The 15,468-nt window shown below is 39.8% G+C and overlaps 1 protein-coding gene across 4 annotated transcripts in view; it reads left to right on the top strand.

The window, feature by feature from the left end:
* ulk4 (unc-51 like kinase 4) overlaps window positions 1-15,468 on the top strand; it is a 502,471-nt gene that overhangs the window by 274,606 nt on the left and 212,397 nt on the right. For all 4 annotated transcript variants that reach the window (XM_043719540.2, XM_043719541.2, XM_087978491.1 and 1 more), the window contains 3 exons: window positions 2,992-3,043; window positions 3,169-3,313; window positions 4,564-4,656. In XM_043719540.2, coding sequence (XP_043575475.2) covers window positions 2,992-3,043; window positions 3,169-3,313; window positions 4,564-4,656 — 290 coding nt within the window. The remainder of the gene's footprint in view (window positions 1-2,991; window positions 3,044-3,168; window positions 3,314-4,563; window positions 4,657-15,468) is intronic.

Below are 15,468 nucleotides of genomic sequence, written 5' to 3'. Positions count from 1 at the left end.
GGACTTGATGGCCGAATGGCCTACTTCTACACTGTAGGGATTCTGTGATTTTATCTAACACCATTCACAAATCATTCTAATCTTTGCCTAATCTCACATGGATCAAATCCTGTCTACACATCACCATAGAATCCTTGAATCCCTACAATGTGGAAATAGGCCCTTCGGCCCAACAAGTTCACACTGACTGTCTGCAGAGTAAGTATTCCACTACCCTATTACTCTTCATTTCCTCTGACTAATGCAGCTAGCCTACACATCCCTGAACACTAGGAGCAATTTAGCATCACCAATTCACCTGACCTGCACATCTTTGGACTGTGGGAGGAAACTGGAGCACCCGGTGGAAGCTCGCGCAGACACAGGGAGAATGTACAGACTCCACACAGACAGTCGCCCAAGGCTGGAATTGCACCCAAGTCCCTGGCGCTGTAAGGCAGCAGTGCTCACCACTGTACCACCATGCTGCCCCATTGCAGCATGTTTAAAATTCTCACTCTTATTGAAGCCTCTCAAAAGTCTTATCCCTCCTAGCCTCCTTAAAACTTACTGCTTGGACCATGTGAATAGTGACTTTTTCCAAATGTTTCCTTCTTTGGCTAACTGTAAATGTTGATCTGTATGCACTCCTGTAAGCCAGCAGGGATGTTTTGAGGTGTTAAAGACTCTATAAAATGCAAGTTGTTGGTGGGAAATGTACCAGTTTGCTGGGATTTTAATAAATGGGAGTCTGGCAATTATACAAAAGTTATAAACTATATTGAATGTTTTGGGATTATGTTTCATTAATCAACTGTTGCAGCGTGGAGGTCTACATCCTCTGATAATTAATACCAAAACACCAAGAGAAGCTCGCCTCACCTTGTAATCCGATAAAGAAGTGTGACAAGTGCATAATCTTCCTCTCAATCTGTTATAAATGAATACTTAAATGAAGTGAAATAGTTTCACTGACTCTACAATCACAAATAACAATTTATTTATCTAACTGCAACTGTGAACAGATTAACAAAACAACTAACAATCTGAGCAATTCCTCTCTAACTGCCTACTTCAGAATAAAACAAGATTCTAATAGGATGCTGTTCAAATAAATACAAGTTCCATTTATATAACAAAACAATAAAATTTAGTCTCTCAAAGTTCACTCTGAACGTGTGTTCCAGAATGTTCCACTGTCCCTCCAGTCTTCTGCTGTTAGGAATGTTCCCTCTGTAATTTCTTCTGTTCTGAATGCTTGTTTCCATTTAATTCTAGTGTAAGGAATATTACTGGAGAATGCTATGTACCTTTATGAATAGATGGAGTTTTTTTTAGAGAGTGTGGAAAATTCATGTGTGAGCAAGATGTTTTTCTTTGTGCTCTCACTTCACATGGCAGTTGGCTTTCTCTAAATTTTCAAAATACCAGCATCTTTCTACCCTTGATGACCTATTAATTTCTTTACAATCAGATTGCTTCCAGATAGTTAAAACCATCAGGTTTAAATGTGATAGGTTTTCAGTATCTAAGGGTTTGGTTTAAATTAATTGGTTGATTCAAGCTTGTTGCCAAAACAACAAAAAAAAAGCCTAAGGTTTTCTAATCACACAGCCAATTATTATATGTTTCCATTTTAGAACTGTCTGTGCATCTACAGCTGCTTGCAGGCACATTTTTTTTAGAATCTCCAAGCTTTGAAAATCACTCTATCTGTTAAAGGGACCACATACCCTGTTCTCCTATCATTTAAACAATAATTTAATCTCTAGCTTCCAGCCTCCCACTTCATGCTCAACTTTGTAACATCAACGTACTTTGAAATATCTATCTTTTATACTACATTGAACAGAGTGTTTTAGACAAAGAGAACCAAAGTAGTTGACAAGGCAATAGCAAGCATGTTGATCCTGCGTGGGAAACACCGTGCGTGTGGATCCAGGTAGCTTCATTGGGTTTTTTTAAAGTATTTGAACTGTTCCCTTTTGTACCTAAGTGAACCAAATCCATCCAATTGCATTAACTTTTGATCCAGCTCAATTCTTCCTTCACCATATAATCAAACTCCATCCTCCCTTATTGGATTCTCTCAGTTCCCATACAGTGATTTGGTTAGACGAGCCTCTCTACCCTGCTGGTGTACTGTAATGAGAGCCACAGAATAGATTGGGCCTCTTGATAAATGGTACCAACTTCAAAGCGTTGCTGTTGATCAAAGAGTTTTGTTAACACAGTATTTATCAGTCACTGGCATGTAGACTGATGGGATCAGACATAAAAAGGTAGCAAGGAATCAGATGGAAGTGAAATAAGGAGAAAGAGATGGGAAAGCAGAAAATCACGGTTACTGGTAGGAACTTCAGGAGGGAAAGGTTGAAGGTTATCCTTTTTGCTGTGTCAAGTTTATACTGAGTGGCCCATTGACAGTATCAAAGGAAATACATATAAAAGAGCATGATAAGAATCTGCAATCAAGTTGACTGCATAGCACTTTCGTCTGCTTGAAAGTACTTGTGCTCCAACTGAGAAAATAGAGGGTAGCTTTAAATCATGTCATCCAGATGTAAAACTGACAATCCATCAAAATTGATGATAATAGAATTTGGGATGTACCTAGAACAGGTGTTTGAGTTATAACACTCCGTTTTCTGCCTGGTCGACATGTTAGAATAACAATCCAGTTGAAAATGAGAGCGAACTTATCTGAGGAGATCTGGACTGTGCTCAAGTATGATGTGCTTTTCCCAGACAGTCACTTCTGACACTCATTGTGTAGGTTGTAAGAGTGACCACTCGAGTGAGAGTGCTATGTTTTTGTGAAATTACATCACTGCAAGAGGCAGAACCTTTAAGGAGAAGAACAAATGATGGCAAAAAAATGGCCAAAAAAGAGACATCAAAGAAATACAAATATGTGTAATGTACTGCATTTTAGTAAGTATCGCTTTTGAGTTAAAATTGTCTCAAACACCACACATTTTCCTTTAATCTTTGCTTATTTCTGGTTTTCAGATTGTTGACTGCATTCTCCCACCCTTGATATCCTTGGTGCTTAGTCAGAATGGTAAGTATTTGCCAGTAAAGAAGAAGCACAATAGTGATTAAAATTTTCATCAATTCTGTCTTTTGTTTTTCATTTCTTTTGTAGAACTATGTTAACCCCTTCATGTTTATGGATTCTTTTTTAAGCGGAGTGGCGGATCTTCAGCCTGAGGTTACTATCAGAAACCATGTCTCTTGTGGCAAACCATGAGGCAATGTTAGGAGAGAAAGGGGAGAATCTTATGAATAACAGCAAATTGCTGACTCTTTTCCAGGAATCACTGCTCCCTCAGTAAGTCAATACATCATTTTGGAATTTATCTTGTCTAATCACGTGAAATGTCCATAGTTATTAAAAAGCCCTTACCTTCAAATGCTGTATTTTAGAATCATTGAAGATTCGAGCCATGAAGAGGAAATTTCAAATTCCTATGTCTTTTGCTTTAAATAACTGAAGAGAACAGCTTAAAGGCAGTGATGTTTATTTCAAGTATTTCTTTTCTCAACAAATAAAATTATAAACTCACTTCAACTGTCATTTTAGTACGATATATATTTTAGTAAGATTGTCAGTGTATATATACTGACAATCTTTCTTTCTGTTATGTTGGTTTGCTGGCATTAATTATGCAGAAATTTGTTTTATCAGACAGGTTGGAGTGAAAACAGTAGAAGGTGCAGTTTTTAATTTTTTGGTGAACTGTGTAATTGCTCCATTATGAGTTGGGAAATGGCTGTGTAAGGAAATGTTGTGATCATAACGTGATCAGACCAATAGATCAGAATTAAGGTCCTCAAGCCAAATATGAATCGCAACGGATTTGGCTACATTAGTGCCATTTTGGTCTCCAAGTCAGAGCATTGAGGCCTGGGATTCTCCTGATTTGTGTAGTGGGAGTAGGGACTTTTCATGGCTCACTGCTCCCACCTCAAAAGAAATTTATCTGAATAGCAGGATCTTTGCTCCAGGGGAGCAGGTATAGAATGTAGTCAGGTTGATCACTTATGAACCCTTCCTACTTCCATGGCCATTTCAAATAGAAGCAGAACAAATGATGGGAAAAAAATATATCAACATATTTGGACCCTGCAAGCTCCCGGCATCCAGTGTTACAAGTGGTACTCCAGTGTTACAAGTGAACTCTAGCATGAATGAAAACAGCATGATCAGGAGGCCTATTTGTATCATCAGGCTGGCACATTATCCTCTTAGACAACTTCTTTGTTCCTGTGGAGAAGTATTGTACTTATTTATGAAGAAAAAACCGGTTTCAGACCTCTTCCATGTCCCAGCCAGGATACAAGTCCGGTAGCATGATTGAGATTACTTTATCCTTCATAATATAGTAACAAACTTGTTTAAAGTAATATATTAGACCACAGACATACGAGAGATGGGAAATCATTGTAATAAATACAGCCTACGAGGAGGGATTCTGCCCATCCAATTTTTTTAAAACAGCCATATTTCAGCAAAGAGGAAGGATAGGAGGATGAGCGTGCTGATTTTCAAAATGCTTATGACCTTTTTAAAAATTTCAGGTATGATCAGATTTTGATGGAACCTGATCCAGTGCCACTATATGCCTTGAAGTTGCTTGTTACCCTGACGGATCATAGTCCAATTTTCATCAGGTATGCTCTAATTAAATGGGAGAATTCTTCAGGTTATGATATGTAACGCATCATAAACACGTCAGTGAATACTTTTTGCTTATTATTTCTCTAGAAGTACTGATCAAAGGAAATCTACATGAATGCATTAAGTTAAAAATCACACAACACCAGGTTATGGTCCAACAGGTTTATTTGGAAGTACTAGTTTTCAAGGTGCTGCCTCTTCATCAGGTGGTTGTGGAACATGACCATATGACACAGGATTTATAGTAAAAGGGTTACAGTGTCATGAAGTTGTAATGATATATTAAACAACTTTAGTTAAAAATCGCACGACACCAGGTTATAGTTCTTAAACAAATTTAGATGGATAGACAACTGGTTGGGCAATAGGAGACAGAGAGTATTGGTGGACGAGAGCTTCTCGAAATGGAGACCTGTGTGCAATATTGTCCTACAGGGATCCGTGCTTGAACCACTGTTGTTTGTGATATATATAAATGATTTGGAGGAAGGTGTACGTTGCCTCATTAGCAAGTTTGCAGATGACACTAAGATTGGTGGAGTAGCAAACAGTGAAGGGGACTCTCAGGGAATACAGCAGAATATAGATAGATTGGAGAGTTAGGCAGAGAAATGGCAGATGGAGTTCGATCCAGACAAATGCAAGGTGATTCATATTGGAAGATGCAATTCCAGAGCAAACTAGACAGTAAATGGAAAAGCCTTGGGGAAAATTGATGTATAATCTGGGTGTTCAGTTCCATTGTTACCTGAAGGTGGCAACACAGGTCAGTAGAGTGGTCAAGAAGGCATACGGCATGCTTTCCTTCATCGGACAGGGTGTTGAGTACCAGAGCTGGCAGATCATGTTACAATTAAGAGTTTGGTTCAGCCACATTTGGAAGACTGTATACAGTTCTGGTTGCGACATTACCAAAAGGATGTGGATGCTTTGGAGAGGGTGCAGAGGAGGTTCACCAGGATGTTGCCTGGTATGGAGGCTGCCAGCTATGAGGAGAGGTTGAGTAGATTATGATTATTTTCATTGGAAAGAAGGAGGTTGAGGTGGGGACCTGATTAAGGCCTACAAACTCATGAGAGGTGCAGACAGGGTGGATGGCAAAAAACGTTTTCCCAGAGTGAAGGACTCGATTACTAGGGGTCACAAGTTCAAAGTGAGAGGGAAAAATTCTTTATGCATAGGGTGGTGGGTGCCTGTAATGCCTTGCCAGAGGAGGTGGTAGGGGTGGGAACAATAGCATAATTTAAGATGTATCTAGACAGATACGTGAATGGGCAGGGAGCAAAGGGATACAGATGCTTAGAAAATAGATGGCAGATTCAGATAGAGGATATGGATCAGCGCAGAAATAGAGGGCCTGTGCTGTAATGTTCTTTGTTCAGTCCAACATCTGCATCTCCAAATCATGAATATGTTAACAATTTCATGTACTTTACAACCTGAAAAGTTCTTATCTAAATACCTATACCTACTTGCTTCTGACAACTTGTATCAAAATAAAACACAATTCTATAGCAATATATCACTCTCTTGAATAGGAAATAAAAATTAGACTTTTTTTTTAATGCAAGCTGAAGACCTGAAATTCCTTAGGTCAAAATTTTTCAACGTACTACTTCAGGTAGAGTGCAATTTTCAGAGGAAACTGGAACCTACAAAGTTCCCACATGTGTTGGCTTTCTTGGAAATCACAGTAGCTTGGGTAGATATTCCTTTGAATCTTTATTTTGGGAGGAACAAGACAGCACTGGCCATTGTGGTACAAGTAAAAGATTGGAGTGAAAACCAATACAATCAAAATGGCCAAAACACTTTTACAGATAGAAACGGTGACATCAGCAGACTGCAACAGGGCAGGCCATAGGAAGCATGTGCGCATGAGCTAATGATGTCACTGCAATCTGTGTGCAGTGATGTCATTATCGGCACATTCATTGCTGACCGGGGGGCAGGGAGCCAAGGTGCCTGTTTTGTTCATTAGTTCTTATTTAAAAGCTATTTTGAAATCTGAAGACCTTTTCTAAACACACCTGTTTTGAAGTGCCATCTTCGAGACTGGCTACTCCTCTCTGTTTTTAAACCAGTGACGCAGTTGTCTCTTTGTGCATGAATGCTCAATTCTCACAAATCATACAAGTCACAGCCATAAATCAAAGTGAAGTTAAAAGTATTATGTTGAAGAGAATTTGATGATAACCAGGGAGGGGGACATTTCCTATGAGGTGATCAATGTTGGCATTTGTACTGCCCAAGAATACAAATGTGTTAAAAGAGTAAGGGAGTAGTTTTCAGTTTTAATCTTGGATGATTACCTTGAAAGGTGGTGTCTTACCCATTGCAGAAGCTGCCTGATTATCCTCTCATTGATTTAAAAATTGTCCCCTACACTCAGGTCCTGAATGGAAATTTGTCTTCTTGTAAATTTAATCCTGATGAAGGGCTTTTGCCCGAAACGTCAATTTTTCTGTTCCTCTGATGCTGCCTGACCTGCTGTGCTTTTCCAGCACCACACTCTTGACTATTAAGTATAAAGTAAAACTTATCAAGTAAATAGTATCCTTGGTTCATAATTCATCATGCCAATGCCAGCTAACACATTAAACCATAAGTTTTGATCTGAAATGAAGGATGGCAGTGAGCTGCTAACATTTTTACCATATTAATGGTCTTTTGCACTTGATTATTTTACGTGTACCTTAGTTTTAATAAAAGATAGACAGTAACTAGCTTTAAAATAAGTAACTAAAAATATTCATAATTGTAAAACTAGAATCAATTTTTAATGCTTGCTCATTTGTTTCAGTTGCAGTTAACACTACATGACATGGGGGAAACATTAAATGGTATACAAGAACTTACAGGAAGGTTTTGGTAAAAGTCATATAAGGATTTGGTCGCACTTTTAAAAATTGTCTGCTGTTCTATTTTAAACAATTTATTGTATATTTTCCACAAGACACTGAACACACACATTCTGTAAAATGGTCTGCTCTTTTATTGCTGAGAAACGATAAATGCTGTTGAAGCTTTCCATCTTACAGTTACCAGGTCAGACACAAAAATACAAAATTTAAAAGGGATTGGCAACTCATACTACATGAGAAACAGGATGCTAATTTTTGGCAAGTGAACTCTCAGTGATTGAAGCATTGCCTCCCTAATGGCATTGTGGGTGTCCCTACATCACAGGACTCTGGCAGTTCAAAAAGGCAGCTCACCACCACCTTCTCAAAGGCAGCCAGGGATGTGCGCTAAGTGTTGGCTCAGCCCGCGAATGAATTTAAAAAAATGAGACTTGCCATCAGAAGTCCTTTAGAAGGCCGAACTGTTATTGAAATTTTAAACAGTAAGCTCTGAGTGTGCCAAAAATTATGCTGACAACCTATTTAAAATTGTCAATGAGGCTCACAATTTGACTGATCTAAATGAATGTGGACCATAAGCTGCTCTCTTCTTATAAAAAGACAGTAATGATGAGTTTAACTTGCGGGCAACCAACCTAGAAGGCGGAGACTTCATGGTAAACTCAGTCTGTACACAAGTTGAACCTATACGAATGGCATCATTCTGCATCACAAGCAAGCCATCCAGCCAACAGATGTAACGGATCCTTTACATGTACTAGAAGCTACTACATATGTTCATACTCAGGATCCGGTCTTCTGCAAAAAGAAGGAATTTGTTAAAGCATTGCGCCATTTCAATTAGACAAAAACTTGGGGAGCAGCTGTTCCCTGCTGCATTCCCCATGGCAATGTCTTGACCAATAAGCATCAACATGTCTTTTTTTGAAATTTAGACAAAATCTTTGGGTACATTCTCCATGGCTGTGCCTTGACAACCAATTTCTGGATTAGTGGTGCTGGAAGAGCACAGCAATTCAGGCAGCATCCGAGGACAGGCAAAATCGACGTTTCGGGCAAAAGCCCTTCATCAAGAATAAAGGCAGAGAGCCTGAAGCATGGAGAGATAAGCTAGAGGAGGGTGGGGGTGGGGAGAGAGTAGCATAGAGTACAATAGGTAGGTGGGGAAGGAGATGAAGGTGATAGGTCAGGGAAGAGAGGGAGGAGTGGATAGGTGGAAAAGGAGCTGGGCAGGTCGGACAAGTCCGGACAGGTCGAGTTACTGGAGGTTAGAAACTAGGATGAGGTGGGGGAAGGGGAAATGAGGAAGCTGTTAAAATCCACATTGATGCCCTGGGGTTGAAGTGTTCCGAGGCGGAAGATGAGGCGTTCTTCCTCCAGGCGTCTGATGGTGAGGGAGCGGCGGTGGAGGAGGCCCAGCACCTCCATATCCTCGGCAGAGTGGGAGGGGGAGTTGAAATGTTGAGCCACTGGGCGATTTGGTTGATTGATGCGGGTGTCTCTGAGATGTTCCCTAAAGCGCTCTGCTAGGAGGCGTCCAGTCTCCCCAATGTAGAGGAGACCGCATCGGGAGCAACGGATACAATAAATGATATTAGTGGATGTGCAGGTAAAACTTTGATGGATGTGGAAGGCTCCTTTAGGGCCTTGGATGGAGGTGAGAGAGGAGGTGTGGGCACAGGTTTTACAGTTCCTGCAGTGGCAGGGGAAAGTGCCAGGATGGGAGGGTGGGTCGTAGGGGGGCGTGGACCTGACCAGGTAGTCACGGAGGGAACGGTCTTTGCGGAAGGCGGAGAGGGGTGGGGAGGGAAATATATCCCTGGTGGTGGGGTCTGTTTGGAGGTGGCGGAAATGTCGGCGGATGATTTGGTTTATGCGAAGGTTGGTAGGGTGGAAGGTGAGCACCAGGGGCGTTCTGTCCTTGTTGCGGTTGGAGGGGTTGGGGTATCCGTTGCTCCCGATGCGGTCAATCTTGCCAACAACATCCGCAAAAGTGGCTCTTTCATTCTTTTGCGGATGTTGTTGGCAAGATTGACATTTATTTCCCATCCTTATGTCCCGGTGCAAAGGGCAGGAATAGGTCTTTATGAAACCAGCAAACAAAATGTGGCCTTTTTTGTTTCCATTTTCATGTGAAATAAGAGAAATAATCTGTTATGATCTGAAGTAAAAATCCAAGACACATTGTTTTTATGTTAAAAATGAACAGTCACATGCTGAATGTTCAGTTGGGATCCTATAAATTGAAACTTAATGCTGTGTAAATTCTGAGTAAGAGTAGTTTGCAAAGGTCCTTTGAATTTGTTTCTAAGCAACAGTTCTGAATGCCATTCCAGTGATTAATCAATGTACATAGGATCACATGCACTGCTGTCCAAGTGCAAAGTTTTGCTTTGGTTCATAGTGATATAGTTCTTGCAACAGCTTTAAAATTTGTAACTGTTTTAGAATAATGAAAGGGATCTTTATACGTTTATTTTGTGTTTTTTTCTGTTTTATCTCCTCTTTCCTTTGCAACATCAAATTGTCCTTCATGAGGAGATTATTTACCAGCGAGAGTGCAGTCCCTCATTTGTGATTCCTTGGAGATGTTAATGTTTAGTAGCTAGTGATCAATTGATCACCTCCCTATAAGTATTAAGAAGCTGTAAACCACTGCTAGAATTTGAATTCCTAATTTTAATGTCATATAAATATTGCATAATCACTACGAACAGCCTTTCTTACATGTTTTCAGTCTTGAAAAATAACACTAAAGTGTAATAGTTTTTTTTGCAAAAATCATGACAGTTTAAAAAGTACTTCTTAAGTATTATAGTTATGTAGGGGACCCATCACATAGGAGAAAATCTGGGAGCAATTTGCAAATCGAAGAGGACGAATGAATTGGAGATGAAGAAAAATTAAGGCAAAGAAATTGAAAACACAATGATAGAAGAGTGTTTTAGATAGTTCAAAGATAAAGAGGGAAGTAGCAAGGTCAAATGAGACAGCTCCAAATAGCATGGTTGTATAATCGAAAAGCTCAGCCTCAACTGGCAAATTGTTGAGTGCTTAGAGCTCCACCTGCTTTTCTTACATCAGAAGTACAGTATATCTGCAGATTTCAAAAGTTATATGTTGGCCATGCATGGCATAGGAGCCAATACTTAGAGTGGTACAAACTGTATTGGGAATAGACAACACCATTTCTATTTAATTTTAACCAGGCATGTAACATACAAACTTGAATTTATACAGATTAACAGCTGAAGTGTGATCGGCAAAAAATAAGTCTTAAAACATATCAGCGTACAAGTGTTAGATTTCTGACTAGGCTATGCTTGGGCGTGTGCACTAGCAGTGATATCTCGTAAATGTAGTTAAACACAGTGAAAAATATCTAATAATAAAACAAATGTAATCAAAGACTATATCAGGTAAGAGAAATAAAATGGTAAATAAAATGTAAATGAAGTTTTAAGTTTTAAAAAACACACAAGCACAGTCAGAATTAATACGTGGAAAGCATGCAGTCAGCAATCGTCATTGGAGTGTTGGTGTTAGGTAAACAGCAATACTTCCAATTATAGAGCTTGAATTTTCTTCCTGTGTTTTTGCTTCTATTATTTGAATTTCCTCAGAACTGACTTGCAGTTAAGTTCAGACTACAGATCATAGCTCTTTATAAAATCTTGCCCTCTCCCTTCCCCACATTTTGTTTTGATTCCAGTTTAAAATTGTTTATTTGTTGCTCCAGTTTGCAGGCCATCTCATTAGATTCAAAATTGTAAAATGATGTATGAAGTGGAGCGCAGGCATGGGATTAAATAGTAATCCATTCAGTTGCAATTGATTGTCCAATTCAGAAAGATTGTTGTTTTTACTTGACCAGATCTGTAATTTTTACAACAACCATATCAGAATAACATGCATTTATATAGCACCTAGAATATAGAAAAACATCCCAAGTTCCTTCATGGATGTGTAATTAGACAAAAAAACCCTCCAACACAAAGAATTATACATCAGGAAAGAACAAAGAGGTAAGTCCCAAGGCAGGGAAGATTGGTAGAGTATTACAGGGTTCTGTGGGGAAGGGAATAGCTGTCGCTTAGATACTAGAATGCTGAAGACATGGTTGTCAATGTTACACTAGACATCAGAAGAACAGAGACCGTCTTGGGGAAATGTGGGGTGAGAAGGGGTTATAGTGACATGGAATGACTAACCATTGAAGGTATTCAGACTTCAAAATGAGATTTTGAATTGAAAGCATTGAGGAAATGAGAGTCACTACAGGGTGACAGCACACAGGTGATGACTTGGGATCCTATGGATATCCATCCAAGACCCCAACATTCCTTCCAAGTGAAGCAGTACTTTACCTGTACTTCATTCAATCTAGTCTACTGTATTCACTGTTCCCAATGTGTTCTTCTGTACACTGGGGAAATGAAACCCAGACTGGGTGACCTATGTTCTGTCTGCAACAAAGACCCTGAGTTTCCAGTTGTCACTTCAATACACCACCTTGTTCTCTGGTCAACATCATTGTCTCAGGCTTGCTGCAGTGCTCCAATGAAGCTCAATGAAAGCCGGAAGAACAGCACCTCATTTTCCACTTAGGAACTCAGCAGCTTTCTGGATTTAATATGGAGTTCAACAATTTTAGAGCTTGAATCCATGTCCTTACTCCAACCCCAATACACCAGGCCTTGTCATCACGTAGGCTGCTTCCATACACAACTGATTGTCAGCTCCCATTCGCAGCTATTTATTCCCCCAGACTGACCTTTAACCACTCCTTTGTTTGTCCTACTGTTTTTCTTTTTCTTTGGGCTCGATCTTCGCTTATTGTTTACTCACCCCCACTCCCCCTTCCCATCTTCTACACAAGTATCAACCTTCTCCTAGCTACTATGAATTCTGAAGAAGAGTCACTGGATCCAAAATGTTAATTCTGATTTTGCTCCACAGATGCTGCCAGACCTACTGACTTTTTCCAGCAATTTCTGTTTTCTTTTCTAATTTCTAGCATCTATAGTTCTTCTGATTTTTTGCTGTTTCAAATACGCTTGACTACCTTCATTAGCAGCGCAGCTCAAGAAGTGTCATCTTCACCAGGACAGTGATGTAACTGAATGGATCATAGAAGTACTACAGAACTCCTCTCAACTTTCATCGCATTGATTATAATGAGATTCAAATTAGACCAGTTTAGAACTGGTGGAAAATCCACTCGGCCAGTTTCCAGAAAAACAATGCAAGTGAAAATGACCTCTCCAACATATATCCTAACAGTTTTCCATGCCTTTTCTGTGTTTCCTAGAAGACACTTTAGCCTAAAGTTTCAATAACATGAGTAACATTGCTTCTTTTATTGAAGAATTAAATGTGGCTACCTCTAATCCACAGGAGATTTATACATATTTCTTGAGTCAACACATTTTAATTCTAATCAGGAGTATATATACCCAGCAGATATATGGCCCATCCATACATGTAACCAATGATGTCAAGCCAACCCTTGTTTTTTCTCTCTCAGGTAAGCTTTCTTTTAACACATTATTCAAGATTCAGATAGATTAGATTACGTACAGTGTGGAAACAGGTCCTTCGGCCCAACAAGTCCACACCGACCCGCCGAAGCGCAACCCACCCATACCCTACATTTACCCCTTACCTAACACGACGGGCAATTTAGCATGGCCAATTCACCTGACCTGCACATCTTTGGACTGTGGGAGGAAACCGGAGCACCCGGAGGAAACCCACGCAGACACGGGGAGAATGTGCAAACTCCACACAGTCAGTCGCCTGAGGTGGGAATTGAACCCGGGTCTCTGGCGCTGTGAGGCAGCAGTGCTAACCACTGTGCCACCGTGCCGCCCACCAATTGATTTCATTTCAATGAGAAAGAAAGACAAGCTGTTAATCCACACATTATCTGACAGAAACGCTGAGGTAATCAAACTGATGAGAAAAGTAGAAGATGGTGCACCTGTACAAACAGCAAAAGAAATAATTGCTGAAAGGCTAGTCGTTCACTGCTTTATTTTCCTGATCCTTCTCAACATTAGAATGCTGATTAGGCAGTGAACCCCTTGTACACACAGCAAAAAATACATGCACCACTTAATACTGTAAACATCCCAGGCAACAACATAGATCTATAATCCAAAATAAATAAGATAGAACCAAAGAGGGAGCTAATGGTACATGGTTAGCTCATAGCGAACACACGCGTGGTTATCCCCACTGCTCGGTGGGATTGGCCACCATTGTAGAGTGAAACTGGTTTGAAGGAATGTCCCTGTATTTCAAGAAGAGAGTGATCAGGCTGTGAAATCAAATATAGACTTTATGCTATAGAAGTGGAGGCATCAATGAAAGCATGTCATAATGCTTCTTGCATTAAATGATGCTTTGAACCATTCTGTAGTACTTTTCCCCGCATGATAATCATATAACAGGTATCCCCCAGCAAATACTGTGCATGTTCTTGAGAAACATTGAATGGATAAAATGGGTGAGTGTCCAAGAATCTGTGAATGATCTAAAGCAGTTACAACCATGTGTTTGGTGGCTGTGTGTAGAATTGAAAAATGCCACTTGAAGAAGCCTTTCCTGGTCGTAAATGTCTGTATTAAGAAATCTTCTGTTACAAACTCTGTAGTTTTGACTGCTATCCCTCTGTATAGTAGCTGCTATGCTTCAATACAGGTGCCTTCACAATGCCTTTCCAGGAAACCCTGATCTCCTTTGCTCCTGGATTTACTTTGATGTGTGAAATTAAGACAAATGCAGATTTAGTATGAGGAAAGCTCAATCACACCACAAAAATTTGAAGGTGCATTTTAAAGATGGAAAACATATGATAATGGATTCCATTATAGTTCCTTGCTCAGAAAAACACTTCTTCTGCATGATCCTTGCTTGGAAGGTACTGCCAAAGATTGAAGAAATCTAATCTTTTCGAGAAATGTTATCATCAAGATTGCCAGATCTTTGTACCATTAGGGTATCTGGAGATAGCAAAGGCTGTACAGCATATGGAACTGAGCATGGGTTAAAATATCATCATGGCAGATGGTAAAAGTTGAATTAAAAATGGAATACAAACCTAGCCTAATGGTGACTGTGGAGCCACTATCAATTATCATAAAAACCTATCGGGTCCACTGGTGTCCTTCAGGGAGGGTTCTTGTGGTAGAGTGATAGTGCCCCTGTCTTTTGGCCAGAGGGTCTGGGTTCAAATCCAACGTGCTTTAGAGGTGTGTCCTAATATATGTGGACAGCTTGTTTAACATAATTATTTCTCCCATGGGAGATCATGGCATAATAGTCATGTTAAGGGCTCTACCTCAGGACCAAAAGGTATGGATTCAAGTCCCATCTGCTTCAGATAGATCTAAACAGGTTGATTAAAAATACCTATAAAAAAAACCTGTCTACCAAGTCAATAAAAGGTTTTTGATACTTCAGCCTGTGCACATTATGGCAAGGTAGAAAATAAGCAAACTGATTGTCATTAATGTATTGAGAATATTCCTGCACAACAGCTAGACTGTAGGTGGTGCCTTGAGTGTAGAAAAATATCCCTAGGTGTTTTGCAGGGGTGTAATCATAAATAAATAGATCACAAATCAAAAGCAGGAGGTATTGGAGGGGTGAGCCAAAAGCTTGGTTGAAGAATTGGGTTTCAACATTTTCAGGGAGTTGCAAAGTCAGAGATGTTTGCAAAGGGAATGCCCGTGTGTGGATCACATAAAGATGAGGATCCTTTACTATGATGTCATCAATTAATCTCTCCCCATTACCCAATGTCAAATCCAGATAGCCTGCTCCCTGGTTGGTGCTGAAGTGTATTTGTAGATAGTACATATGGCAACAACTTTGTGCCAGTGATTGAGGGAGTGGTAGTTAAGATGGTGAAAAGAGTGTAGATCAAAATTATCA

This window comes from Chiloscyllium plagiosum, unplaced genomic scaffold (genome assembly GCF_037043375.1).
Source record: "Chiloscyllium plagiosum isolate Xiang-an unplaced genomic scaffold, Cpla_swu_hap1 HiC_scaffold_34, whole genome shotgun sequence".
Lineage (NCBI taxonomy): Eukaryota > Metazoa > Chordata > Chondrichthyes > Orectolobiformes > Hemiscylliidae > Chiloscyllium > Chiloscyllium plagiosum.
Note: the sequence above shows the minus strand (reverse complement) of the source record. Positions and strands in the feature narration are given on the sequence as shown.